This window comes from Solanum verrucosum, unplaced genomic scaffold, assembly GCF_900185275.1.
Source record: "Solanum verrucosum unplaced genomic scaffold, falcon-dt-bn FXZP01000252.1, whole genome shotgun sequence".
Classification (NCBI taxonomy): Eukaryota; Viridiplantae; Streptophyta; class Magnoliopsida; order Solanales; family Solanaceae; genus Solanum; species Solanum verrucosum.
In genome coordinates, this window is record NW_026019988.1 from 1,472,011 (window position 1) to 1,499,696 (window position 27,686).

Sequence of the window (27,686 nt, forward strand, 5' to 3'; positions counted from 1 at the left end):
ACGTCACTCCCATCTTGTCCAATATAAATTTGTTCCTAATCATATCACCTAGTTAACCCACACATCCATCCGAGCATCTTCATCTTCTAAACATGGGCATTCTTCATTCACCAACACTTTGTCATGTACAACAATATTGTTCTAACTATCACTTTATAGAACTTACTTTTTAAAAGCCTTAATGACACATTTTTATCACAAAATACTCTAGAAAGGAGCTTTCGTTTCATCCACCCACACAAATAATGTGCAAAATCATCATCATTCTCCCCGTCTCCTTGGATTAAAACCCAAAGGTACCTTATTTAACTACAATTTGTTGTAAAACTTAAGAATAAAAGAACAATATAAAGAGGAAGACAAAGAAGAATATAGAACAAGAGGAACAATATGAGATAACTTTCTTTCTTTCAAGTGTACACCCTAAGTCTATACAATATGAACTCTTATACCTCTATTTATAGTGTAACATAGAGGCATAAAGGTGGAGGTTATGGTTATCTACATAATGGAGGAAAGTAATGGAGATAATGGGTGAGAGTAACTTCTTGGTGTAGTGGACATATACACACTATAATATTTTATAACACTCTCCCGTGGATGTCCATAGATAATATGTCTCGTTAAAATCTTACTAGAAAAAAAACATGTGGGAAAAAATCCTAATGAAGGAAAACGAGTACACCTATCTTTTAATACGCTTTGAATGTTGCCTCGTTAAAAACCTTACCAGGAAAATTCAATTGGGATAAAATCATGGTTAAGGAAAAGAGTACAACGTGTATTTTTCTCCCCTTGATAAATACTTTACTTGATATCTCGGAGACGATGCATTCCAATCTTATATCACAACTTCTCAAATTTGATATTGGCAATTCTTAGTGAATAAGTTTACAAGATTATCACTTGAATGAGTCTTTGAACGTCTATCTCACCATTTTGTTGAAGATCATCTGTGAAAAAGACTTGATGAAATATGCTTTGTTCGATCTCCTTTGATTGTGTCCTCCCTTCAATTGAGTTGTATATTATTTTCATAAATGGTGACTGAAATATCCTTTTCAAAAGAAAATCACATATTTACTATAGATCATGATTCCAACCAAAACCACTCCCGACTTAATTCATAGATCAATATTATTTCTGCATGATTTGAAGAAGTGGTTACTAATGTGATTCTTTGAATGCCAAGATATTATTGTACCTCCATATATAAATAAATAGTCCATTTGCGATCGAGCTTTATGCGGATCAAATAAATATTCTGCATCTATACAATCAAATCATTTCAATTTTATTGAATCTCGTCTTTTCTTCTCAAAGAAAATCACACATCTTTTATGTGTTAAGTCACTTGCTTCGTTAGTTTCTTGTCATAACTTGAATGATAATATGACAATCCTTTCACATAACTTTCATTATGTATATCAAACAATCTTCTAGCATTTGCATAATCAACAATCTGTAAGTGCACCAATTGCACTAATACATGACATTTTAAATCATGTTCATGAGATCAAAAAGATTCTTTCTATGTGTTAAGCAGTCTCAAAATCATTGGGTATTCAATGGAATTGCTTTAAGACCTTTTAAATTCTTTAAGAATTTTCATATAACCTTCATCGTCTAGTTAGACATGATAATCTTTCATTACACATATTCAAGTATTTCATCTATTGCCAGACTGAAATAAGTCTCATTGCATTCACCACTGGAGAATATATCTCCATTTAATAATGCCATGACTTTTGCGAAAGTCCTTTATGCCCTGAGGTACAAACCGTACTTTATATCTTACGGTTATATTTTATTTGTACCCCACTGACATATGAACTATAAGTTCAAAAACAACATTTTTTAAGTGAACCAAAATATACTTGAATAGTGCATTTTAATTTGGCCAATCATTTATCTGTCTACATTATATGACAGATTTGAATTCAAGATCCTCATAACCATTTATAGCATTGAGTGCTACTTCATATCAAATATACCGTCGACAATCATTTTGATATTGATTCCAATTCGACATAACTTATTGAGATCTCTTCAGTTTTCATCATTTCAGGTACCTGAACCTTTGCTAAGGTCTTATGAAGTGCTATGTAGTAGTACTCTCTCAGAGCACTTACCTCATTATCATGACCATTTTGATAATTTGCTCTTCTCCTTCCTCAAAGAGTTATACGTTTGGAATCGATTGGTCTATCACACTTTCGGTGTACCATAGGCTCTGTCCTTCAAGGACTATTTATTGGAACATTTGCAACTTAATTAAAATATTGGGTCAGCAAATATATCTGGCAAAACAACATTTTGCAAATGAATTATCTCTTAAACTTCAAGTTCACATTTTTTTAACAATGATCTAGATAATTCACCACACATAATTTTCAGCTGCTAAACACATCTCCCCCTAATGTTAGGAAATTTAACATTTATCCTCAACCTCATTTGGGTATCCATCTTTGTGCATGGTGGAGCAATAAAATCATATGTCCACATATCAAATATTTAGATGGAAATTATTTAGTTCCTGACCCTGAACCAATTGTGATGGGAGAACCTTGTTGGCTTGATGCATACATTTTACATAAACTCATCTCATATCAAATTTTATTTGATAAATTTCTTCTCATAATCAATGGTCTAGCTATAATTGGAGGCAAACAATTTCTGCTAAACCAACCAGTATTATCAACATAATTATATAATTTGAAATTGTGCTCTTAATTTAACAATTCGAGCAAACAACCTTACAAAAACCAATTTGTAAGTTGATACAAATGCACATGTGACCATACCATAGATGCATCTATTAAATCAGAGTAGTTAGCGGTCCACATGGCAAGTGAACGGACCATATTCACCTTTTTATATGTTTCAAATAATTTCGGAGGATACAATCCCAACCTTAGCTGGTACATTGATCATTTTATGATGAGAACAAGCAACACAAGAGAATTCTGGAAGATCTTTTATTTCTTCAAACATATAGCCACGTGAATTCTCAATTTATTTTGCATCACATTTGAACTGGAATGGCCAATCGGTTATGCCAACTGATATTTATTCTAGTAAACTTTTTGTTTACTTTTGCATGTGATTTCTTCATCATGCCTATATTTTTATACAACAAACAAGAAAAAGACGGGTAACCTTTTACGTAAATATTCATAATCCGCTTTGATTGTAGTAAACTGAAGATATTTAATCTTTCAATAATTTACAGTCTCAATATAATAGTTTTTTTTCTTTCAATTTCTCCGAAACTTAAAAAGTTTCTTTTGAGACTTACTACAACCCCAATATGATAAACTATTTCATTCCTCCGGATAGTAACAATTAGCCCATTCGGAACTCTCAATTAATTTTGTGTACTACCACAAATTTCACAACACCATTCTTATGGTGACCATCTCCTTCAAGGAGAAAATTATTATTATTGTCATAGTTAAAATTATTACAAGCAAAATTTATTTCTTGACAACCAATGACAAATTTGTGTTTCCACACAATAATATTTATTTTGGTCATGACCACAACTTTTATAAAAAAAAAATTAATATTTATTTCTTTTGTCCTCCAATAGTTCATAATAAAACATACCACAATATTTGTGTAGTACTCAAAGTATATGACCAAATTTATTTATTTACAATATTAATTTTCCCTTTCATGAAAAATTGTGATTTTTATGAAAAGTTGCTACTTTGATGAAAAATTGCGATTTTAATGAAGAGTTGTGACTTTTATGAAAAGTTGCGATTTTAATGAAGAGTTGCGACTGTTATGAAAAGTTATGACTTTTATGAAAGGTTGTGACCTTTCCGAAGGGTTGCAACTTTTCCAAATAGTTGTAACCTTTCTGATAAGGCACAATAAACATTTATTCACACTACCCTTTGTTGTCTATAAATAGAGGGATTTCCTCTCATTTAAACACAATGAAAATTTTGAACCTCCTCTTCTTCTTCTTCTTCACAATTAAATATTTGTATACTTTACTCATGTGGAGTGGTTCATTGAAACTATTGCTTATGTTACAGAACTGGTATGTATTTTTACAATCATTAATTTATAATTTATGCTTATGTTATTAACTCTAAATGATAAGATATAATAATTTTTATTTTCCTTTACATTATTAATGTTTGTTACTACATAATCTTATATGTTAGATAATATAGTGTTTTAATTTTAATGCCTGATAGATTTAAGTATTATTTTATAAATTTCGTGATATTAAATTCTCGTGCGAAGCACGAACCCCTCCCGCCCCATACACACACATATATATATACACGTAGAAATCACTAAAATTATAAAAATAATTTATTTTTCAATGTATAATTTTAAAAACATATAGCAATATATGTAAATTAAATTAAGTATTCCATTATAAATATATCAAGTTTCATTTCCATCTTCTCTATAACAAACTTGTAGTACACAGTTATGGCGAAAGAGTAGAGAAAAGTGAAATTCCATTGTTGAAACGCCATTTACACAATCTCAAAGCTTTTTTTTTCTTCTGATTCATACATAGGTTTTCAAAAATGGAAGCAGCAGCTGTTTCAGTTGTAGACAAGTTAAAATCCTTTGCAAAATCTACGGAAGATTTCGCTTCCGTCGTGTTCCGCAACCGCGAAGGTTCCAATCGCCGCAATCCGGTAAATTAACTCTGTATTTTCTTTTTCCGGTCATTGTATAGAGATCCATTTGCGGATAGATTGTTAGAAGTAAAATTTTGGCCTACAATGTGGCCTAATTGTCAATGAAGACTAGGTGATTTCTTGCTATTTGTCTTAGTCTTGATGGTTAAAGTTAACTGGTGCTTGTTGCTTGTGTGAGTTGTTAGACAAGAACACTAGTGATTTCTTGCTATTGGTTTTATTCTTGGTGGATAGAGTTACATGGCGTGTGTTGCTTGTGTGAGTTGTCAAACAAAGACACTAGTGATTTCTTGTTATCTGTTCTAGCCTTGGTGGATTGCTTGTGTGAGTTGTTACGAAAACATTATTGATTTCTTGTTATCTGTTCTGTCTTTGATGGACAAATTTACTGATGCTTGTTGTTTGTGTGAGTTGTTAGACAAAAAATACTAGTGATTTCTTGCTATCTGTCATAGTCTTGGTGGATAGAGTTACCTGGTGTTTGTTGCTTGTGTGAGGTATTAGGTATCTTGTGGAACTAGTTGTGCTGCTTGAAAGTTGGCTACGATTATCAAAAGAGATAATATAGAGACCCATTTGTTCCTAATATGTATTGTTAAAAGTAAAATTTTGGTGTCTCATTAAGATTGTTTAATTTTATTTAATTTGGAGGTTGAAAATTAGGGTGGAAGTTTAGTAGGTAGTTGAGAGTTTAATAGTTTTTCTTATAAGATTTATTATTCGTACTCTCATACTATCTTATTTTTCGATTTGATTATTACTTGTTATTTCCTTTGCTTCGGCTATCTATTTGTTGTTTCTATTGTTTTGTTCTCCAGTATTTTTGACTTAGCTTCTTCACTGCTGTATTTCCTTTTGATAATTAATTTGATATGTTTTATTCAAACCGGGGGTCTATAGGAAACAACCTTTACCCAAGGGAGAGGGGTAAGTTGTGTATACACTACCCTCCCTAGATCCCAATCCTGGGTATGTTGTTGTTGTTTTCAAGTATTAGTTCAGATACATTTCATTTTTTCCCTATACAAGCTGATTGCCAGTAATTATATAAAAACCTATTTGCTCTAGTATACGTTGTTAAGTAGTAACATTGTGGTGTCTCATTAAGGTTATTTAAGTTTCATTGCATTTGTTTTCAAGTAGTAGTTTGATAATTTTGATTTTTTTCACCTGTTGAAGCCAATTGACCTATAGAATATGAGTAAAGAAAGTAGAAAGAGACTTATGCTATGCTGGTTTTGTTCAGCGGAATGGATTACTTCTATGGGCTTTATCGGTTTTTTGGTATTTGGATATTATGAGGTTACATCTCTGTTGGGATGGACACTAGATGTTCTTTTTGTTTTTGTTTCTTTTAACAATGGTATTAAGAGGTTCCTTGACTAACAATGGTATTGATTAGCTTTGTCCCCAAATATTTAGGTTGATGGAAAGAATTTACATAGTTTTGCATTTGTTATGATTAGGATTGGAACCTTGTTCCCTAGATTGTTAAAAAGAGGAAGGTTGAGGGACTTGTTCTTAGGTCACAGATTCGAGTCCTGTGCCAAGTGAACTAACTACTAAGTCCTGTAATTAGTTGAGAAGGATAGAGACTATAAGGGAAAATCCATCATCCCCGAGTTTTGAAGGCTATGGTGTTGGCCCAAAGGGCTGGCTCCTTGTGAAGTTCAGTCATATAAGAAAATTGTTAAAATGGCTCTGTGACTTCTAGGCCACCCTACTGGGACAGGTTTGATGGATGTTTTGGGAAAAAGAGAACACCATTGGATCACCTGTATATTATATTCAAACCTTCCCAACTTAGGATCCTAAAAGAATGTACAGTAAGAGTTATATAGAGTGAGGGATCCAAGCAAGTATGAAATTGAACATTTCTTCAAGATAACAGCTACTCCTTCATGTGAATCTTATTTGAAGCAAATGAATATCTAAAGGGAGAGCAGTAAAAGTTATGAAAATGTTATTTCTTATGTGAGAATGGTAGTTTTGGCTCTTTTTAGAAGGTCAGGGGAAGGTGAGACTGTTCGCATCCCTACTTTTGTCTATTGATCTAAAGTGGGTATATCTGTTACCTGTCATGCAACGTTCAACTGCGGAACAGTGTCATTAGGAAGTACTCAGAGCTTGAGCAGTCAAATTCTTACTTTGCCAGCTACCACAAGCTTTGTTATTGGGCTCTGCTTTACTCTGATGGGTCTCTTAAGTATGAGAAGGCTATGGTTGTGTACCCTAACCTCATCCAGTTTCTGCCAGTTCGTCCATTCTTTCCCATCTTTTCCTATCTTTTCCATTGTCGCTAGATCAAAGTCTTTTATGTTTACTATCTGCTGTATGACGATGCCTGTATTGTGTGGCTTCCCAGGAAATAATATTGAAAAAAGAGTTATCCATATGTAAGAGAAAAATATCTTTTAATTATCCTTTTACTTATCGGAAGAAAAAAAAGATACTTATCCAAATTTATTTTGACATAGTTCGATTGGGATTTGTCACTCTCATTAGCTGTAGGATATCACTGTTTCCCAACTCCACTCCCCTCGGCAAGCTTTAGTTTGACATATTTGCCAATGATGGTGCTTTACAACTCTTCCAATAATATCATTTACAGATTGAGATCTTGAAGAGATTGCAGCGAGAATCTTTTTCAGATATTATGAAGCTAAGAGACAGACAAGAGAAGTTGGAGCGAGTGTTTGCATTCTATAAATCTTCTAAAGGAAGTCCATTCCAAGAAACCAGCACTCACGTAAGAGGAGAATTTGATGCTGTGGGTGCACTGTTGATGATCGGTACCGTTGATAATTCCAAGTGCAATGCAATTGAAAGAGCCATTAGGACTGGTATTGATTCTAGGCTGACTTTTGAAACAACTATCCGTAAAAAGGATACACTTGTAGCAGAGTTTGTTGGCAACGAAAGAGGCCAAATGAATATCCTGGGTAGTCCACTTTCCTTAGCAAAAGTTCTTTATGCAGCAAATATCAGTGATTGGTGTTCTGCAGTTGCCATTCCAGTCGGTGGTCGATGCAGAGATGTTGCAGTACCTACAAGTTCACGTGAGGTAAATGCTTCTGAATACTGAATGTGCTTTCTGATTTGTGATCATAGTTATCAATTCCATGTTCGATTCTTTTTGGTATTGTCAGTATCAGCAAGAAGTTGCAAAAGTAATAAGGTCAAAAGTTTTGTTACCAGCCTCCCAAAAAAAGGTTAGGTCAAAATTCCTGTAAAATGAAGTTGCAGATGTACTCACCAAAACCAAAAGAAAATATCGAGTTGCAGATCTGTGGTGCAAAAGTTCTCACACTTATTAGGAATGAGGAATGACAAGAAATCAACAGGTTGACAAGGAAGATTCTGTGGGGGGAGGGAGTTCATAACATTGTTGTTGGCTTGTTGCATAGTGTATTTACTTGTTATATTACATCTTTCAGGTGTCTTTCTATGTAGCTTCATGTAAAAGCAAGGTAAGTAATCTGACAAGGAAGATGCCGTGGGGAGTCATTAGTTGGTTGTTGCAGATGTTGCATATTGTATCTACTTGTTATATTACATCATTTTTAGTTGCCTTAATGTGTAGCCTAGAATAACAATTTTTTGGGGGAATTTTTGCAGGAAAGGGGGCTGACTGACTATTCATCTTTTGGGCCGCCCCTGCTGAATCAACTAAATGGTAGTGGAATCGCTGTGATGGTTAAAAAATCAAGTACTGTTGCCTCCTTGGCTCAGTTTGTCTCTGCATTGCCACACTCTGGTAGTCTTTTGTATTGTTTTGGCACTTTTGGTCAAGTTGTTTGCCAACTTTCAAGCAATACAAAACTATCAATCTTGGGCATACACAAAATGGCCAATCTGTCAAGACCACAGCCTAGACTCGCAGCTATGTCGTTGCCTTTTAGTTTTTTACAACGGTCAGGGCATCCTCAAGCGTCCTTGGTGGAAAACAGCATCTTAGATGGGTCACTTGCCATGACCCTAGAGTCAGAACTTGATGAAAGTACAAAAATTGGTGGCTGGGTAGAGATAAAAAGAGCAAATCCCAAATATTTGCAGTGGGCAGTTACCATGTCTGATACCTCTGAGGATGATTTTGGTTGGGGTTTGAGCCTTGGTGGTTTGCTACAAGGTCCAAGAAATATGGACCATTTTCAAGTTGAGAGCTTTCTCAATTTCAACGTAGGAAAGAAGTGCAAGTTGCAACCAGGTCTACTCTATGTGATTGATGGAGCCACTCAGTTTCCTGCATTGATGTTCCGCACTAGTTGGTCCTTGTGAAGTGTGCAAGCTAGCTCAGAGACCCTGGCTGGACATAAAAAAAACACTCCCGTGAACAATCTCACTCTCCCCTTATAATAGAAACACCCTTTAGCAACTCCCACACAAAATAGAAAGGAAGAGAAACATTTTGTCTACTCCAACAGTATTCACTTTAGTAACAAATTTTAGTCCAAGCAGTTAATAGGACCTTATGCTTTGTTCTCTCCTATATAAACTGCTTGGCCAAGCTTTTAGAGGAACATTTTTTTGGTCAAAGTGAAGTTTCAGGAAAATGTATTTTGTGAGCATAGCAGTTTATGATTGGCTAAACGATTTGAAACACTGTTGTTGACAAAGGTAAGGATAACGTTTGTGTATATCAAATTATCTTCGGACTCCATTTGTGAGAATATACTTCGATATGTTGTTGTTGATTAGATAAATAGTTTATGACTTTAGTGTTTGGTCAAGTGTTACATTACAGAAGGGTATAAAGAATCACTTTATGATTTGTGTTGTTTTTAAATTAATAAATAATCTGAAACATTTATCATGTGAGATTGTAGTCAACTTTTTAATATATTTTTTAAATAAAGTGTTAAGGGGTTCAATTTTTAAATTTTATTTAATAGAATTGTTAAGGTGTAGAGAGATTGTTATTACTGATCCTCGATTCAAAAGTGATGTTATTAAAATAGGATGGTAAAAAAAACACAATATTCAAATAGGTACAAAGCAAATGAAATACCAGTGAGACGAGAAAAGGTGGGGGTAAGTTAAAGTTGTGTCAAGTTCTCTCTAGTCTCCATCTACAAATGACAATGGGGCGGGATAAGGTGGGTGGGTTTAAGGCTATGTGGGGCAGGGTGAGTTGAAGTGAGTTTTTTAAAAACTAATGTGGAGCGGAGCGGGTTGTGGGTATATCATATATGTAATTTTATGTGGGTTCAACTTAATTTTAATTTTTTATAGGTGATAAGATGTTATTTTTTAAGATAATTTCTTTAAAGCTACTAAAATATTCAAAATAGTAAAAGAAAATGGTTCAATAAAAAATAATACAATTTTTTTACATGTTTTCCAATTGACCTCTAAAAATAAATTTTAAGTCACTATCCTATTAAATTAATATAATTTAATGAAAAAATAAATTTATGTTTATGAATTTTATTTTTTAGTATCAAACTTAACTATAAAAAGAAAATATTAAAAAAAATTATGCGAGGTGGGTCTATGACGGGCAGGGTGGGGCGGATTAAAAATTTTGCGGGTTAAACTCAACTCCCCGCCCCATTGTCATCCCTATCCCCATCCTCCCTAGTTCTTTTCGGTTACTACCTCTACCTCCCTCTCCTACCTTTTGTACAATTAAGCTTTCACACCTCCTAACTAACACATCATCGACTCCTCACACCTCATTTTCACATGCTCAAAACGACACATCCTAATTTCTCTCATCTTATTTGCCACAAAGGTCACTCTCATCTTGCTCAAATAAATTAATTCCTAATCATATCTCTTAGTTAACACACATATCCATCCGAACATCTTCGTCGTCTAAACATGGTCATTCTTCATTGACTAACACTTTGCTCGTCATAAAATGCTCTAGAAACGAGCCTCTATTTCATTTGCCCCAAGGCACCTTAATTAACTTAAATACATTGTTTTGTCCAATTAATACATGTAGTAAAAAATAAAAAAGAATTAGGAAAAAAAATTTTAAAAAGAAAAAAGAAAAACTTTGAACCTTTGAGAAATCCCTCACGTCGCTTGTTCATCTTCTCCAAATCTCTGCCTTCTTTTTCTACATTTTCAATGGCGGCGAGGAACGCATTGCTGAAGTACCTGAGAGTGGAAGCTCGGTCGGTGTAGCTTCGAAACCCTAGGCTCATCGGAGGTTCAGTTAGTCAGCTTTTCAAACGTCATTTTTCGGAGGAAGTAAGGGGATCGTTTCTCGACAAGAATGAAGTTAGGGATCGTGTTATCAACGTCGTCAAAAACTTCCAGAAAGTTGATCCTTCTAAGGTATATCTAACATATTGCGTTTTATGTGTACGTTTTTTTCAATGTTAATTTCTCGTGAAATGAAATTAGGGTTTTGTTCAGGTTCTGGATAATTCGTGTTTAGAAATGAAATTCGTTGTGTGTTTATTTACGTTTTTCATAGATTTAAAGGCTGTTGGTCCTATAGATTTATACATTGTGCATTTTATTTTTATTTTATAATCGGGTTGTCTTGGCTAGCTTGGTACCTCCCACGCCCACCTGCACAGGAACAATTTTTCTTCACAGGAAATTGAACCTGAGAGTTTATGGTTCTCAAACTACCACTCGGCCATACGTCTTCGCAATTTTTCCAGAGGATTGTTGGATTATATCTTTTAGCTAGAGAACATACTGATAGAATTGAGAAGATTTTTTTTTGGATATTAAGGCTGCTGGTCCTATAGATTTAAGGCTAGATTGGGCTTGTCTTGGTTAATCCCACGACCACCTGCTACCTCCCACTAAAATAGGTATCGGGTAGCTCTATCCATCCAAGGCTTGGACAAATGTGAAGAAATCTCCATAGTTCTTTTTTTTTTTTGAGAAAGATAACATTAATTCTATATATCCACAGGTATACTACACCAAAAAGTGTAGTTCCCCTGCAAAAAGTATTACAAAACATAGCCTACAAGGTGGGAAATGGAACGAAAATCCAATTCTGGAAAGAGAATTGGAATGGAAATGAGGCACTGATGGGCTTATTTCCTGACCTATTTTCCTTGTGTACCAATCCGGAAGAAACAGTGGCTGAGGTATGGTCTATTCATGGATGGAATATTGTGTTTAGAAGGCACTTAAATGACTGGGAGATTGGGAGAGTGGCTGAGCTATTACATGTTCTCAATGGTTTTAATGGGTTATCAGCAGAAAAAGATTCTATCATACGGAAACACTCTAGAGATGGAAGCCTTTCTGTTAACAAGCTATATATTAAGGAGGTGAATGAGTATCCAGGTGGTAAACTTGGCCCTTGGAAGCAGATTTGGAGGAACAAGGTGCCAACCAAGGTAAAGTGTTTCTCCTGGTTGGTTGCCAGAAGAGCATGCTCCACTCATGAGAAATTGAAAAGGAGGGGTTTCTATATTGCTTCTTGGTGCTCTCTTTGTAATGAGACTGAGGAAACCAACAACCATTTGTTCCTCCATTGCAAAGTGACAACACAATTGTGGAACCTTTTTTTGGGACCAACACATACAGAATGGATTATGCCTGAGCATACAGCAGATCTACTTAGTTGCTGGATCAGCAGAGGGGGGAGAAAATCTAAGAAAAAGTGGTGGTGTATAATACCATCATGCATTTGGTGGTGTATTTGGAAAGAAAGAAATAGCAGATGCTATGATAACAAAGCTAATTCAATAGAGAAAGTCAAATGGAACTGCTTGACTACTTTTTATTTTTGGTGTAAAGAGGAAGGGATAGAAGAAACTGCACAAATTTTGGATTTTATAGGCACTTTGTAATCTATTAGCCTGTTTTGTTTTTTCTCTTGTTGGAAACCAATTTTTGGAGGTCTCCAGCATATCCTTAATGCTGATGAATACAACATTACCTTTATCAAAAAAAAAAAAAAAGTATTACAACTTACATCTTGTGGTTCAATTTGTCCTTGCAAAAAGTCTGAAACGTCAAAAATGTCTTCTGTTTGAGCTAGTAATTTTTGCTCACGCCAAAAGTGAAAAAGGCCTAAGCAAATCGTCTTAAGATTCTGTAAGTTGATTTGTACTCTTTTTTTTTTTAGAAAGTTAACATTAAGCTGCTTTGTACTCTTTCAAAACACCTCCTATTCCTCTTAGACCAAACTGACCACCAAATACAAGCCAGGACAATCTTCCATCTCTCCTCCTTACTTACCGTGCCATCCTTGTTCCCAGCATCTTAGCACCTGCTATGCTTCCAGGCTTCACCCATCTAGAGGCTAATTGATGACCCCTTTTACTTGGGTTTTCCTGTGTCAAGATTACCTCTTTACCCAAAAGCCAGGTGCACAGTTAACTTTGTAAGGGATCTTCGGCTTCCATATCATCTTCCAAGGCCAATCTCTTTCCTTCACCACTGTTGAATTCAGCTCCTTGTAAGCTGAGTTGATAGAGAACTTTCCATTCCTGTCTTTGTTCCATTCCAATCTGTCTTCTCCTCCATTGAGGTTATTAAAACCTGCTACTGAATTGTAAAATTTTGCAATTCTTTTCATCTCCCAGTCATTTAAATGTCTCCTTAGGAATAAATTCCACCCTTCCACATCATGGTAACTGTGGCATGTTGCTGTTGACTTAATGCGAAGAGTTCTGGATGTTGTTGTTTCATAGTTCCTTGCCCTGTCCATTTGTCAAGCCAAAAGGATGTTCGCTGTCCATCCCCAATCTTCACCTTTGCTCTGATCTACATCAATGGCCATAGGTTCCCGATAGGTCTCCAGACTGAGTTTCTTCATTTGGAATTGAGCATGAGACCTTATGGTTCTCTACAACCCACTTCGTTGACCACTTGGCCATCCCTTGGGTGCTTATACAATGTGCCATTTTTCTAGAGGATTGTTGGATTATTTCTTTTTGCTAAAGAACATGGTGATAGCTAAAGTTACCAGTTCCAAAAAAAAAAAAGGACCATGGTGATAGAATTTGATTTTATAATTGAGAAGAATTTTTTTTGGGTAGTAGATGTACTACATGTAATGGGACTTTGATAAAATCATCTGTTCACTGGTAAAATTCTTGTAGTTAATGGAAGCTCAAAAGGATGCTTATGTCCATATTTTAATCAGCTTTAAGATTGATTCAGCTCGAGGGAATTGGTAACTGATAGCTCACTAGGAGTAAATTTAGAAATTCCATAGTATATATCTTGATAGGAAAATCCAACAGACTATATTTTGCAAAAAAGTGAATATTGCATCGTAGTGGTTTTCACAACTTGTGGCCCATCTATGGTGAAGAAATTTGTTCATTTCCCCTATGTGGTCTAAAAATTAGTGCACTACTCATTGCGTTAACTCATGCTTACAATGTTTGGTGGTCCTTCTGAATAGTGGTTAAAAATGCAGATTGTCCCTTGTAATTTCTATGCGCTAGTGTTATTAAGAACTATTACTCTGTTGTTTAGTGAGAGTGAGTGATGGTGAGAGTTAACTGGTGCTTGTTGCTTGTGTTATTTGTTAGACAAGAACATGAGTGATTTCTTGCTATTTGTTTTAGTCTTGGTGGATAGAGTTACATGGTGGTTGTTGCTTGTGTGTGTTGTTAGACAAAGACGCTAGTGATTTCTTGTTATCTGTTCTAGCTTTGATGGATAGAGTTACCTGATGCTTGTTGCTTGTATGAGTTGTTTACAAAAACATTACTGATTTCTTGTTATCTGTTCTATCTTTGATGGACAAATTTACTTGATGCTTGTTGTTTGTGTGAGTTTAGACAAAAACACTAGTGATTTCTTGCTATCTGTCTTAGTCATAGAGTTACCTTGTGTTTGTTGCTTGTGTGAGGTATTAGGTTTCTTATAGAACTAGTTGACGTGCTTGAAAGTTGGCATGGACACTATGATTATCAAAAGAGATAATATAGAGACCCATTTGTTCCTAGCATGCATTGTTAAAAGTAAAATATTGGTGTCTCATTATGGTTGCTTAATTTTATTTAATTTGGAGGTTGAAAATTAGGGTGGAAGTTTAGTAGGTAGTTGAGAGTTTACTAGTTTTTCTTATAAGTTTATTATTATTACTCTCATACTATCTTATTTTTTGATTTGATTATTACTTGCTATTTCCTTTGCTTCGGCTATCTATTTGTTGTTTCTATTGTTTTGTTGTCCTGTATTTTTGACTTAGCTTCCTCACTGCTGTATTTCCTTTTGATAACTGATTTGATATGTTTTATTCAAACCGGGGGTCTATAGGAAACAACCTTTCCCCAAGGGAGGGGTAAGCTGTGTATACACTACCCTCCCTATATCCCAATCGTGTAATTACACTGGTATGTTTTTGTTGTTTTCAAGTATTAGTTCGGATACATTTCATTTTTCCCTATGCAAGCTGATTGCCAGTCATTATATAAATACCTATTTGCTCTAGTATGCGTTGTTAAGTAGTAACATTGTGGTGTCTCATAAAGGTTATTTAAGTTTCATTGCGTTTGTTTTCAAGTAGTAGTTTGATAATTTTGATTTTTTTCACTTGTTGAAGCCGATTGACCTATAGAATATGAGTAAAGAAAGTAGAAAGAGACTTATGCTATGCTGGTTTTGTTAAGCGGAATGGATTACTTCTATGGGCTTTATCGGTTTTTTGGTATTTGGATATTATGAGGTTACATCTCTGTTGTGATGGACACTAGATGTTTTTTTTTGTTTTTGTTTCTTTTAACAATGGTATTTAGAGGTTCCTCGACTAACAATGGTATTGATTAGCTTTGTCCCCAAACATTTAGGTTGATGGAAAGAATTTACTTAGTTTTGCATATGTTATGATTAGGATTGGAGCCTTGATTCCCTAGATTGTTAAAATGAGGAAGGTTGAGGGACTTGTTCTTAGGTCACAGATTCGAGTCCTGTGCCAAGTGACTAACTACTAAGTCCTGTAATTAAGTTGAGAAGGATAGAGACTAGAGGGGAAAATCCATCATCCCTGAGTTTAGAAGGCTATGTTGTTGGCCCAAAGGGCTGGCTTCTTGTGAAGTTCACAGTCATAAACGAAAATTTTTAAAATGGCTCTTGGACTTCTAGGCCACCTTATTGGGACAGGTTTGATAGATGTATTGGGAAAAAGAGAACACCATTGGATCACATGTATATTATATTCAAATTTTCCCAACTTAGGATCCTAAAAGAATGTGCAGTAAGAGTTATATAGAGTGAGGGATCCAAGCAAGTATGATATTGAACATTTCTTCAACATAATAGCTACTCCTACATGTGAATCTTATTTGAAGCAAATGAATATCTAAAGGGAGAACATTAAAAGTTATGAAATTGTTATTTCTTATGTGAGAATGGTAGTTTTGGCTCTTTTTAGAAGGTCAGGGGAAGGTGAGATTGTACGCATACCTACTTTTGTACTATTGATCTAAAGTGGGTATATCTGCTACCTGTCATGCAACTTTCAACTGCGGAACAGTGTCATTAGGAAGTACTCAGAGCTTGAGCAGTCAAATTATTACTTTACCAGTTACCACAAGCTTTGTTATTGGGCTCTGCTTTACTCTGATGGGTCTCTTAAGTATGAGAAGGCTCTGGCTGTGTACCCTTAAGTATGAGAAGGCTCTGGCTGTGTACCCTAAGAGACAGACAAGAGAAGTTGGAGCGAGTGCTTGCATTCTATAAATCTTCTAAAGGAAGTCCATTCCAAGAAACTAGCACTCACGTAAGAGGAGAATTTGATGCTGTGGGTGCACTGTTGATGATCGGTACCGTTGATGTATCCAAGTGCAATGCAATTGAAAGAGCAATTAGGACTGGTATTGATTCTAGGCTGACTTTTGAAACAACTATCCGTGAAAAGGATACACTTGTAGCAGAGTTTGTTGGCAGCGTAAGAGGCCAAAAGTGTATCCTGGGTAGTTCACTTTCCTTAGCAAAAGTTCTTTATGCAGCAAATATCAGTGATTGGTGTTCTGCTGTTGCCATTCCAGTCGGTGGTCGATGCAGAGATGTTGCAGTACCTACAAGTTCACGTGAGGTAAATGCTTCTGAATACTGAATGTGCTTTCTTATTTGTGATCATAGTTATCAATTCCATGTTCGATTCTTTTTGGTATTGTCAGTATCAGCAAGAAGTTGCAAAAGTAATAAGGTCAAAAGTTTTGTTACCAGCCTCCCAAAAAAAGGTTAGGTCAAAATTCCTGTAAAATGAAGTTGCAGATGTACTCACCAAAACCAAAAGAAAATATCGAGTTGCTGATCTGTGGTGCAAAAGTTCTCGCACTTATTAGGATTGAGGAATGACAAGAAATCAACAGGTTGACAAGGAAGATTCTGTGGGGAGAGGGAGGTCATTACATGGTTGTTGGCTTGTTGCATAGTGTATTTACTTGTTATATTACATCTTTCAGTTGTCTTTCTATGTAGCTTCATGTAAAAGCAAGGTAAGTAATCTGACAAGGAAGATTTCATGGGGAGTCATTAGTTGGTTGTTGCAGATGTTGCATATTGTATCTACTTATATTACATCATTTTTAGTTGCCTTAATGTGTAGCCTAGAATAACAATTTTTTGGGGGAATTTTTGCAGGAAAGGGGGCTGACTGACTATTCATCTTTTGGGCCGCCCCGGCTGAATCAACTAAATGGTAGTGGAATCGCTGTGATGATTAAAAAATTAAATACTGTTGCCTCCTTGGCTCAGTTCGTCTCTGCATTGCCACACTCTAGTAGTGTTTTGTATCGTTTTGGCACTTTTGGTCAAGTTGTTTGCCAACTTTCAAGCAATACAAAACTATCAATCTTGGGCATACACAAAATGGCCAATCTGTCACGTCAACAGCCTAGACTCGCAGCTATGTCGTTGCCTTTTAGTTTTTTACAACGGTCAGGGCATCCTCAAGTGTCCTTGGTGGAAAACTACTTCTTAGTTGGGCCACTTGCCATGACCCTAGAGTCAGAACTTGATGAAAGTACAAGAATTGGTGGCAGGGTAGAGACAAATATAGCAAGTCCCGAATATTTGAAGTGGGCAGTTACCATGTCTGATACCTCTGAGGATGATTTTGGATGGGGTTTGAGCCTTGGTGGTTTTCTACGAGGTCCAAGAAAGTGTAACCGTTTTCATGTTGAAAGCTTTCTCAATTTCAACGTAGGAAAGAAGTGCAAGTTGCAACCAGGTCTACTCTATGCGATGGATGAAGGAGCCACTCAGTTTTCTGCATTGATATTCCGCGCTAGTTGGTCCTTGTGAAGTGTGCAAGCTATCTCAGACACCACGGCTGGACATAAAAAAACACTCCCGTGAACAATTTTGTTGACAAAGGTAAGGATAATGTTCGTGGACGTTAAATTCTCTCCAGACTTCATTTGTGAGATTATACTAAATATGTTGTTGATTAGATAAATAGTTTATGACTTTAGTGTTTGGTCAATTTTCTCTAAGAAGTGTTTTGTGAGTGATACATTAGAGAGAAGATATAAAGAATCACTTTATGATTTGTGTTGTTTAAATTAATAAATAATCTGGAATATTTATCATGTGAAATTGTAGTCATTTGATCCCTTTGAATTCCATATTCGAAGTTGCGATCGGATCTATTCATTAAAAAGAATCGATTCAATACATTTCTTATGTACCTATAGGTATTATATTGGATTTGAATCAGATTTCGAATCAATCTATATTGAATGACTGCCTCCATTATGTTGTTGCTAGCAAATACCAAACTTTTATAATTTTATTTAATAGGAGTGTTAAGGGGTAGAGACTAGAGAGGCCATTTTTATAGATCCTCAGCTCAAAAGTGAAGTTGTTGAAGTAGGATTTCAAGAAAACTATAACAATTAAATAGCAAGATACAAAGCAAATGAAACAATAATGAGACGAGGAAAGGAGGGGGCTAGCCCTCTTCTATGTAAGTTGAAGTTGTGTCAAGTTCTATCTAGTCTCCTTCTTCCTAGTTCTTTTCGGGTACTACCTCTACCCCTTTGATTTCTTCTACAATCAACCTCTCACATCTTCTAACTAACAAGTTCTGTTCACCTCTCTCCCCCCCCCCCCCCCCCCCCTTCCTCTCTTGTTCTTTTCAAGCACTACCTCTACCCCTACTATTTCTTCTACAATCAACCTCTCACATCTCTTAACTGACGCATCCGTGGCACCTCACACCTCATTTTCATATGTCTGAACCACATCATCCTCGCTTCTCTCATTTTATCACCATAATGGTCACTCCCATCTTGTCCATTATAAAATTGTTCCTAATCATATCACCTAGTTAACCCACACATCCATCCGAGCATCTTCATCTTCTAAACATGGGCATTCTTCATTTACCAACACCTTGTCATGTACAACAATATTGTTCTAACTCTCACTTTATAGAACTTACTTTTTAAAAATTTTAATGACACATTTTTATCACAAAATACTCTAGAAAGGAGCTTTTGTTTCATCGACCCACACAAATAATGTGCAAAATCATCATCATTCTCGCCGTCTCCTTGAATTAAAATCCAAAGGTACCTTATTTAACTATAATTTGTTGTAAAACTTAAGAATAAAAAAACAATATAAAGAGGAGACAAGAAGAATATAGGACAAGAGGAACAATATGAGATAAATTTCTTTCTTTCAAGTGTACACCCTAAGTCTATACAATATGAACTCTTATACCTCTATTTATAGTGTAACATAAAGGCATAAAGGTGGAGGTTATGATTTTCTTCATAATGGAGGAAAGTAATGGAGATAATGGGTGAGAGTAACTTCTTGGTGTAGTGGACATTCACACTATAATATTTTATAATATTCCCCCGTGGATGTTCATAGATAATATGCCTCGTTAAAACCTTACTAGAAAAAAATCATATGGGAAAAAATTCCAGTGAAGGAAAAAGAGTATACATATCTTTTAATACGCTTTGAATGTTGCCTCGTTAAAAACCTTACCAGGAAAATCCAATTGGAATAAAATCACGGTTAAGGAAAAGAGTACAACATGTATTTTTCTCCCCTTGATAAAAATTTTACATGATATTTCGGAAACGATGCATTCCAATCTTATATCACAACTTCTCAAATATTGATGTTGGCAATCCTTAGTGAATAAGTTTACAAAATTATCACTTGAATGGGTCTTTGAACGTCTATCTCACCATTTTATTGAAGATCATGTGTGAAAAAGACTTTGTGAAATATGCCTTGTCCGATCTCCTTTGATTGTGTCCTCCCTTCAATTGAGTTGTATATTATTTTCAATATGCTGACTGGAATATCCTTTTTCAAAAGAAAATCACATATTTTCTGAATATGATAGATCATGACTTCAATCAAACACACTCCCGAATTAATTCATAGATCAATATTATTTCTGCATGATTTGAAGAAGTGGTTACTAATGGGTTCTTTGAATGCCAAGATATTATTGTGTCTCCATATATAAATAAATAGTCCATTTGCGATCGAGCTTTATGCAGATCAAATAAATATTCTGCATCTACATATAAATCATTTCTGACTCAGAGATTGATCATTTCAATTTTATTGAATCTCGTCTTTTCTTCTCAAAGAATATCACACATCTTTTATGCGTTAAGTCACCTGCTTTGTTGGTTTCTTGTCATAACTTGAATGATAATATGACAATCCTTTCACATAACTTTCATTATGTATATCAAATAATCTTCTAGCATTTGCTTATCTAGCAATCTGTAAGTGCACCAATGACACTAATATATGACATTTTAAATCATTTGCATGAGATTAAAAAGATTCTTTCTCTGTGTTAAGCAGTCTCAAAACCATTGGGTACGCAATGGAATTGCTTTAAGACCTTTTAAATCCTTTAAGGATTTTCATATAACCTTCATCGTCTAGTTAGACATGATAATCATTAATTATACATATTCAAGTATTTTATCTATTGCCAGACTGAAATAAGTCTCATTGCATCCACCACTGGAGAATATACTCCATTTAATAATGTCAGGACTTTTACGAAATCCCTTTATGCCCTGAGGTACAAATCGTACTTTATATCTTACGGTTATACTTCCGCACAATGATTCATTTGTATCCCCCACTGACATATATTTTGATCTATGAACTATAAGTTCAAAAACATCATTTTTTAAGTGAAGAAAAATATATTTGAATAGTGCAATTTATTTGGCCAAATTATTTATCTGTCCACATTATATGACAGATTTGAATTCAAGATCCTCGTAACCATTTATAGCATTGAGTGCTACTTCATATCAAATATACTGTCGACAATCATTTTGATATTGATTCCAATTCGACATAACTTATTGAAATCTCTTCAGTTTTCATCGTTTCAGGTACCTGAACCTTTACTAAGGTCTTATGAAGTGTTATGTCATAGTACAATTTCAAAGCATTTACCTCATTATCATGATCATTTCTATAATTTTCTCCTCTCCTTCCTCAATGAGTTATACGTTTGGAATCGATTGGTCTCACACTTTTGGTGTACCAAGACTCTGTCCTTCAAGGACTATTTATTGGAGCATTTACAGCTTAATTAAAATATTGGGTCAGCAAATATATCTGGCAAAGCAACATTTTGCAAATTAATTATCTCTTGAACTTCAAGTTCACATTTTTTTAACGAGGATCTAGATAATTCACCACACATAATTTTCAGCTGCTAAACACATCTCCCCCTAATGTTAGGAAATCTAACATTTACCCTCAACCTCATTTGGGTATCCATCTTTGTGCGTGGTGGAGCAATAAAATCATATGTGCATATATCAAATATTTAGATGGAAATTATTTGGTTCCTGACCCTAAACCAATTTTGATGAGAAAACTTTGTTGGCCTGATGCATACATGTTAAATAAACTCATCTCATATTAGATTTTATTTGAGAGATTTGTTCTCATAACCCATGGTCTAGCTATAATTGGAGGCTAACAATTTCTGCTAAACCAACCATATTATCAACATAATTATATAATTTGAAACCGTGCTCTTAATTTAACAATTTGAGCAAACAACCTTACAAAAATAAATTTATAGATTGATACAAATTCACATGTGACCATATCATAGATGCATCTATTAAATCATAGTAGTTACCGGTCCACATGGCAGGTGAACGGGCCATATTCACCTTTTTATAAGTTTCAAATAATTTCAAGTGATACAATCTCAACCTTAGCTGGTACATTGATCATTTTATGATGAGAACAAGCAATACAAGAGTTTCTCTTGAAGAATCTTTTAATTCTTCAAACATATAGCCACGTGAATTCTCAATTTCTTTTGCATCACATTTGAACCGGAATGGCCAATCGGTTATGCCAACTGATATTTATTCTAGTAAACTTTTGATTTACTTTTGCATGTGATTTCTTCATCATGCCTATATTTTTATACAACAAACAAGGGAAAGACGGGTAACCTTTTACGTAAATATTCATAACCTGCTTTGATTGTAGTAAACTAAGGATATTTAATCTTTCAATAATTTACAATCTCAATATAATAAAAAAAAAATCTTTCAATTCCTCCGAAACTTAAAAAGCTTCTTTTGAGACTTACTACAACCCCAATATTATGAACTATTTCATTCCTCCGGATAATAACAATTAGCCCTTTCGAAACTCTCAATTAATTTTGTGTACTACCACAAATTTCACAACACCATTCTTATGGTGACCATCTCCTTCAAGGAGAAATTATTTTTATTGTCATGGTTAAAATTATTACATGCAAGATTTATTTCTTGACAACTAATGACAATTTTGTGTTCCCACACAATAATATTTATTTTGATCATGACCGCACTTTTATAGAAAAAAATTAGTATTTATTTCTTTTGTCCTCCAATAGTTCATAATAAAACATGCCACAATATTTGTGTGTACTCAAAGTATATGCCCAAAACGACCATTCATGTCAAATTTATTTTTTTTCAATATCTCAAACCTCCCGTAGAGGTGAGATGTGACGTTTATTTAATCATACATGAACATGTCCTTATCCAAACGAACACAAGCCACATTCTCTTCAAGAAATGACCATAATCATTTGTACATGCTCCATAAGTTTTTATTAGTCATACTTTGACATTATCAAATTTATTTGACCCACCTCGACATCACTTTAAAATTACTAAATGTACTATCACTTTGTATTTCTTTATTTTGATGGAGGATTCACAAAACTTTCAAATTGGGTTGCACCAACCCAATGTGACAAATAACCTTTCATACCACTTTGATGACCAAAAAATACCTTCACATTTGAAGGTCATCTTAAGAACCCATAATGTTCTTTCTTTAAATTACCGCAATTGACCATTAACATTAGTGTAACTTACATAAATCACATAGTGCAAAAAGTAAATTACATCCTATCCCTACTCTTTTTCTAATTACAATAATCCCTTAAAATTTGTACCTTCCGGATACATAAGTCACCATCCGGATACACTAATTCACCATCCAGATACATTAATTCTAATATAAGAAGAAATCGTTCTGTTCCGCTAAAGACGAAATTAAACCTGAAAATTAATTAAATCGCATAAATTACGTTTACGTTTCTTCTTACTCTCAATCATACAGAGGCAAATCCTAACAGAACGAAGAAATTCAAAATTTCAAATTGCTCTCCCGTTCAACGAAGAAACCTTTCAGATTTGATTCAAAAGCTTTTGTCGAAATTTTGGGTAAGCGAAGTGAATTATGAAGGATACAAAAGTGATGAAATTGTTGTTGGACAAACAATTTCCTTTTGAATCTTCAAGTTCATCGAACATCCTTTTAAATTTGATTCAAAATTATCAAAAAATTTGAGCTTCAAGGTTCTTTCTTCTCCCAGTTCATCGAAAATCCTTTCAATTTTGATTCAAAATTATTGAAAAAATTGAGATTAAAAATTTTTCTCCTAATTTATTGAAGATCGTCAATTTTTTTGAGAGATATACATCATGAATATTTTTGTTACTTAGCATTTTACTATTTATGTATCTTGTATTTTTTATGAATTGTCATCACCATAGGCAGTACCTAGGTGTTCTAGGTTTGACATCAGTGGCGGAGCTACAGTGTCCCGAGGGTGTCTAATTGGACACCCTTCGCCATAAAATGATACCGTATATATAAGTAAAATGCTACTTATAACAGCTAAATTTAATAGATTGGACACTCTAAACACATCAAGAAGCTATGGCCCAACGGTGTAAGGCTCTCCTAGATACTTTGAAGGCGTGGGTTTGAATCCCTTCAACCGCAATTTATTATCATTTTAGAACATTCTTATTTTACTATTCAGTTTAGTAGCTAATAGAAAATTTAACTTATTTCTTTAATTTTCTAAGCTAATTAAATTATATTTTTAATTTAAAATTTAGGTTTAATAGCAAATTTAATTTTCAATGAATTTGACTTTTTATTTTTTTTCATTAAAATTTGAAATAAACTAAAATGTAATTATTTAATTTAAAGTGAATAAACAAATTCTAAACTATTTCTATAAAGTTGCTAAAAGGAACAAAGGAACAAAGGAACACCTTATTTGATTCTGCTTTCATTATTCATGTCTCGTTATTATTGTTATCACCATTTTTTTTTATTTTTTTTTTACCGTGGTTTCCGGGCGTCGCTTTGCGAACCCGACTAGCTGTACCCACCGGGTCCCGCTGTTTCAGGCGGGTCCACCACGGTTAGTTCCACGGGGCCCTGGAGACGCGGCCGGTTTGTAATGCCTCCAGTGGCCCTGCTGGGGCTCGAACCGGCGACCTGAAGGACTTTGTCCCAGGCCTTTACCAGCTGAGCTACCCTTCAGGGTTTTATTGTTATCACCATAGATTAGTGAAAGCTTGAAACATAAAAATGATTTCATTTTAAGCTTAATGCCCCCTCCCCCCACCCTTCTTTTTTTATTGCTTTGTTCGTTCACTTTATATTTAATTAAACATAAATATTAAAGCTAAATATTATGCAGTTTGATTTTATAAAATTTTGGAACATTAATTCGTAAGAAAAAGTAATATTAGTATTATGTAGTTCAATTTTAATTTTTAATGCATTCGGTCATCGCATTTTATTTTTTTTATGTAATATTTGGACACCCTTCGTAAAATTCTTAGCTTCGCCACTGTTTGACACTACCCGTCATCCCCATTCCAAAAAATTGTACACAGTTGAAGATGGAGTTCCTTATTTTTTTGTTCCTAAGCATGTTTACAATGACCAGCAAATCCAGTTCTAAGTGAATTTTTGTATATCCATTACTTATGCACCATTTGAGTCTGTAATTGGCAGTGACTACGTTAGCTTGGTCATTGCTTGAACATTGATACGTATTGTATTTATATTAAGTACATTAAATAAATAATTGTTGTCCATAATATATTAGATTTGAGATCGATACATTATCGTGTGGTAGTTGCTATGTAAATTGATACATTTAGTATAATTCGAATTTATGTATCATATCTAAAAAAAATTGTGCATGATACATTACTATTTATGTATCTCGTTTAAATTGACAAGTATCGTATTTATACTAACTACATTAAATAAGTAATTGTTGCCCATAAGATGTTAGATTTGAGATTGATACATTATTGTGTGGTAGTTGCTATGTAATTGATACATTTAGTATAAATTCGAATTTACGTATCATATCTGAAACATTAGTGCATGATACATTACTATCTTGTTTAAATTGATAGGTATTGTATTGCTACGGGATACATTAAACATGTAATTGTTGCCCATAAGTTGTTTGGTTTGAGATCGATACACGTAGTATAAATTAGTATTTATGTATCATGCCCGTTTAATTTGACGTAGCTATGTATCATATACAAAAATAATAATTATGAATATGATAAACAATGATTTAGTTATAAAATAGTACTGCATGATAAAGGTAACTACCTCTTGATTAACTTTAAAGCATTAACCGGAGAGAGAAAATATTTAAAATTCAAAATAAAGAAGTGATAAAGGTAAAAAGAAGTGATAAAGGTAACTGGTGATATATTGGAGTGATTATAGGCATGAAAAAAGAGAGAAAAATAGTGAAGTTGGAAGGTTGACAGTTATGTATTTGGAAAGGAGAAAATTTGAGGAAAAAGAGGGACTTTTGTAAATTTTTAAAGGGAAAAGGGTCAAATATGTCCATAAACTATTCGAAAATGTCTAGATATACCCCCGTTTAAAGTTTGGCTCACTTGTGCCATCGCCCTCCAACTTTTCGTCTAGATGTGCCCTTATGGGCGTTAGTTGGTATGATGAAAATATCCAACTCATTTTACATTTTTTTAAATGCCAAATGGAATTGCTACATCATTTTTACATTACCACGTGACATTTATATTAAAAAGGGGTCGATTATGCCCCTAAACTATTCGACCCACTTTTAAAACACCTATCCGACCCATAGCAAAGGATTTAATTATGCCCCTAATCCGACCCATAAATCAACCCCTCTTTTAAATAACCCGTATCATATCCCTTCTTCATTACCATCAAAATCACATATTTCATTTCAAAGCTAGGGTTCTTGAGAGCCCTCCTCCATCGATTTCATTTTGAGAAGCTATGGACTAGAACACTCTTTTATTGTCGTGCGAGCTTCTCAAAATGAAATCGATGGGGGAAGGACTCTCAAGAACCCTAACTTTGAAATGAAATCTGCGATTTTGATGGTAATGAAAAAGGGATATGATACGGGTTATTTAAAAGAGGGGTTGATTTATGGGTCGAATTAGGGGCATAATTGAACCCTTTGATATGGATCAGATAGGTGTTTTAAAAGTGGGTCGGATAGTTTAGGGGCATAAGCTACCCCTTTCCCTTTTAATATAAATGTCACGTGGCAATCCATTTGGCATTTTAAGAAATGTAAAATGAGTTGGATATTTCCAGCAGGCCAACTAACGCTCATAAAGGCATATCTAGACGAAAAGTTGAACGGCGAGGGCACGAGTGAGCCAAACTTTAAACGGGGGGGTATATCTAGAGATTTTCGAATAGTTTAGGGGCATATTTGACCTTTTTTCCTTTTTTTAAAATGGTAGGAAATAATAGAAAATAGGGTAAAAAATGATGTGTAGTTAGGTAATTTTTCCTTAACATTTAACCCCTTGTCATTTTCAAACACATTATGTCATGCTACTACATCTATACTACCTTAAAAGCATGAACTCCCAAACTTGAATGTTAAATTACTATAATACCCCCAATTAAAAATAATAAATTTATTTTATTTATTAATTTATTAATATTAAAAGTAAATACCTTTTCACGTTAAAGGGTTGTGACTTTTTTGATGGGTTGTGACTTTTTTGATGAGTTGTGACTTTTCCGAAGGGTTGTGATTTTTCCAAACAGTTGTGACTTTTCCAAAGGGTTGTGCTTTTCCAATGAATTGTGACTTTTCCGATGAGCAATGATTTTTTTGAAAGGTTGTAACTTTTCTTACAAGGCACTATTAGCACCTAATCATACTACTATTTGTTAGCTATAAATAGAGGGTTTCCTCTCACTTTTCAACTACATTTTTTAAAAAAAGTTTTCTTTTCTTCTTCTTCTTAATAAATCTCAAGGGTTATTTGGAACAGTTGATTAAGTTAAAAATTCAACGAAATTCGAGGTACCATATAAGAAAGAGTCAGTGAACAAATTGTAGCAAATCATCCATCAATTCACACTCATATTTTTTCTTACGATTTTCATGAGTTAATAGTGATGAAAAGTTGTGGGAAAGACAATAATAATAAACAAATGTGAAAAAGGTCGCTTGATTTGGGTAAGATATTTCTTCTTTGTTTTTTCATTTTTTATTCTTTCACACTCAAACAAAGGAGTTTCATTCTAATTTTACTAAAATTACGGGCATCAACATAGTCCATTGAATTATTTGTCTTGATGTTATATCCACTATTTCAAAAATAAATTTTCACTTTTACTTATAATATGATAATATAATCATGATAATAATTATATAATTGTTTAATACATATGTAAGTAAGAATGAACGGAGAGTGTAACGTGTTGGTGGGAAGATATTTCAATCAA

General features: G+C 34.3%; 2 protein-coding genes across 2 annotated transcripts in view; both read left to right on the forward strand.

Annotated features, from left to right (window-relative positions):
* Positions 1-4,469: 4,469 nt before the first annotated feature.
* Positions 4,470-27,686, forward strand: part of LOC125818779 (uncharacterized) — a 29,578-nt gene continuing 6,361 nt past the window's right edge. Inside the window, exons 1-3 of the mRNA XM_049498293.1 lie at positions 4,470-4,673; positions 7,288-7,740; positions 8,295-9,304. Of these exons, the coding sequence (XP_049354250.1) occupies positions 4,560-4,673; positions 7,288-7,740; positions 8,295-8,954 (1,227 nt within the window). The 5' untranslated portion in view covers positions 4,470-4,559 and the 3' untranslated portion in view covers positions 8,955-9,304. The remainder of the gene's footprint in view (positions 4,674-7,287; positions 7,741-8,294; positions 9,305-27,686) is intronic.
* Positions 16,231-17,870, forward strand: LOC125818840 (uncharacterized). The gene is made up of 2 exons (XM_049498358.1): positions 16,231-16,656; positions 17,208-17,870. Exons 1-2 carry the CDS (start codon positions 16,231-16,233, stop codon positions 17,868-17,870), a joined length of 1,089 nt encoding a protein of 362 aa, XP_049354315.1.

Coding starts and splice junctions, on each gene's coding strand:
- LOC125818840 (XM_049498358.1), top strand. CDS start 16,231: ATGAGAAGGCTCTGGCTGTGTACCCTAAGAGACAGACAAGAGAAGTTG. Junction 16,657..17,207: donor TACCTACAAGTTCACGTGAG/GTAAATGCTTCT, acceptor GAATTTTTGCAG/GAAAGGGGGCTGACTGACTA.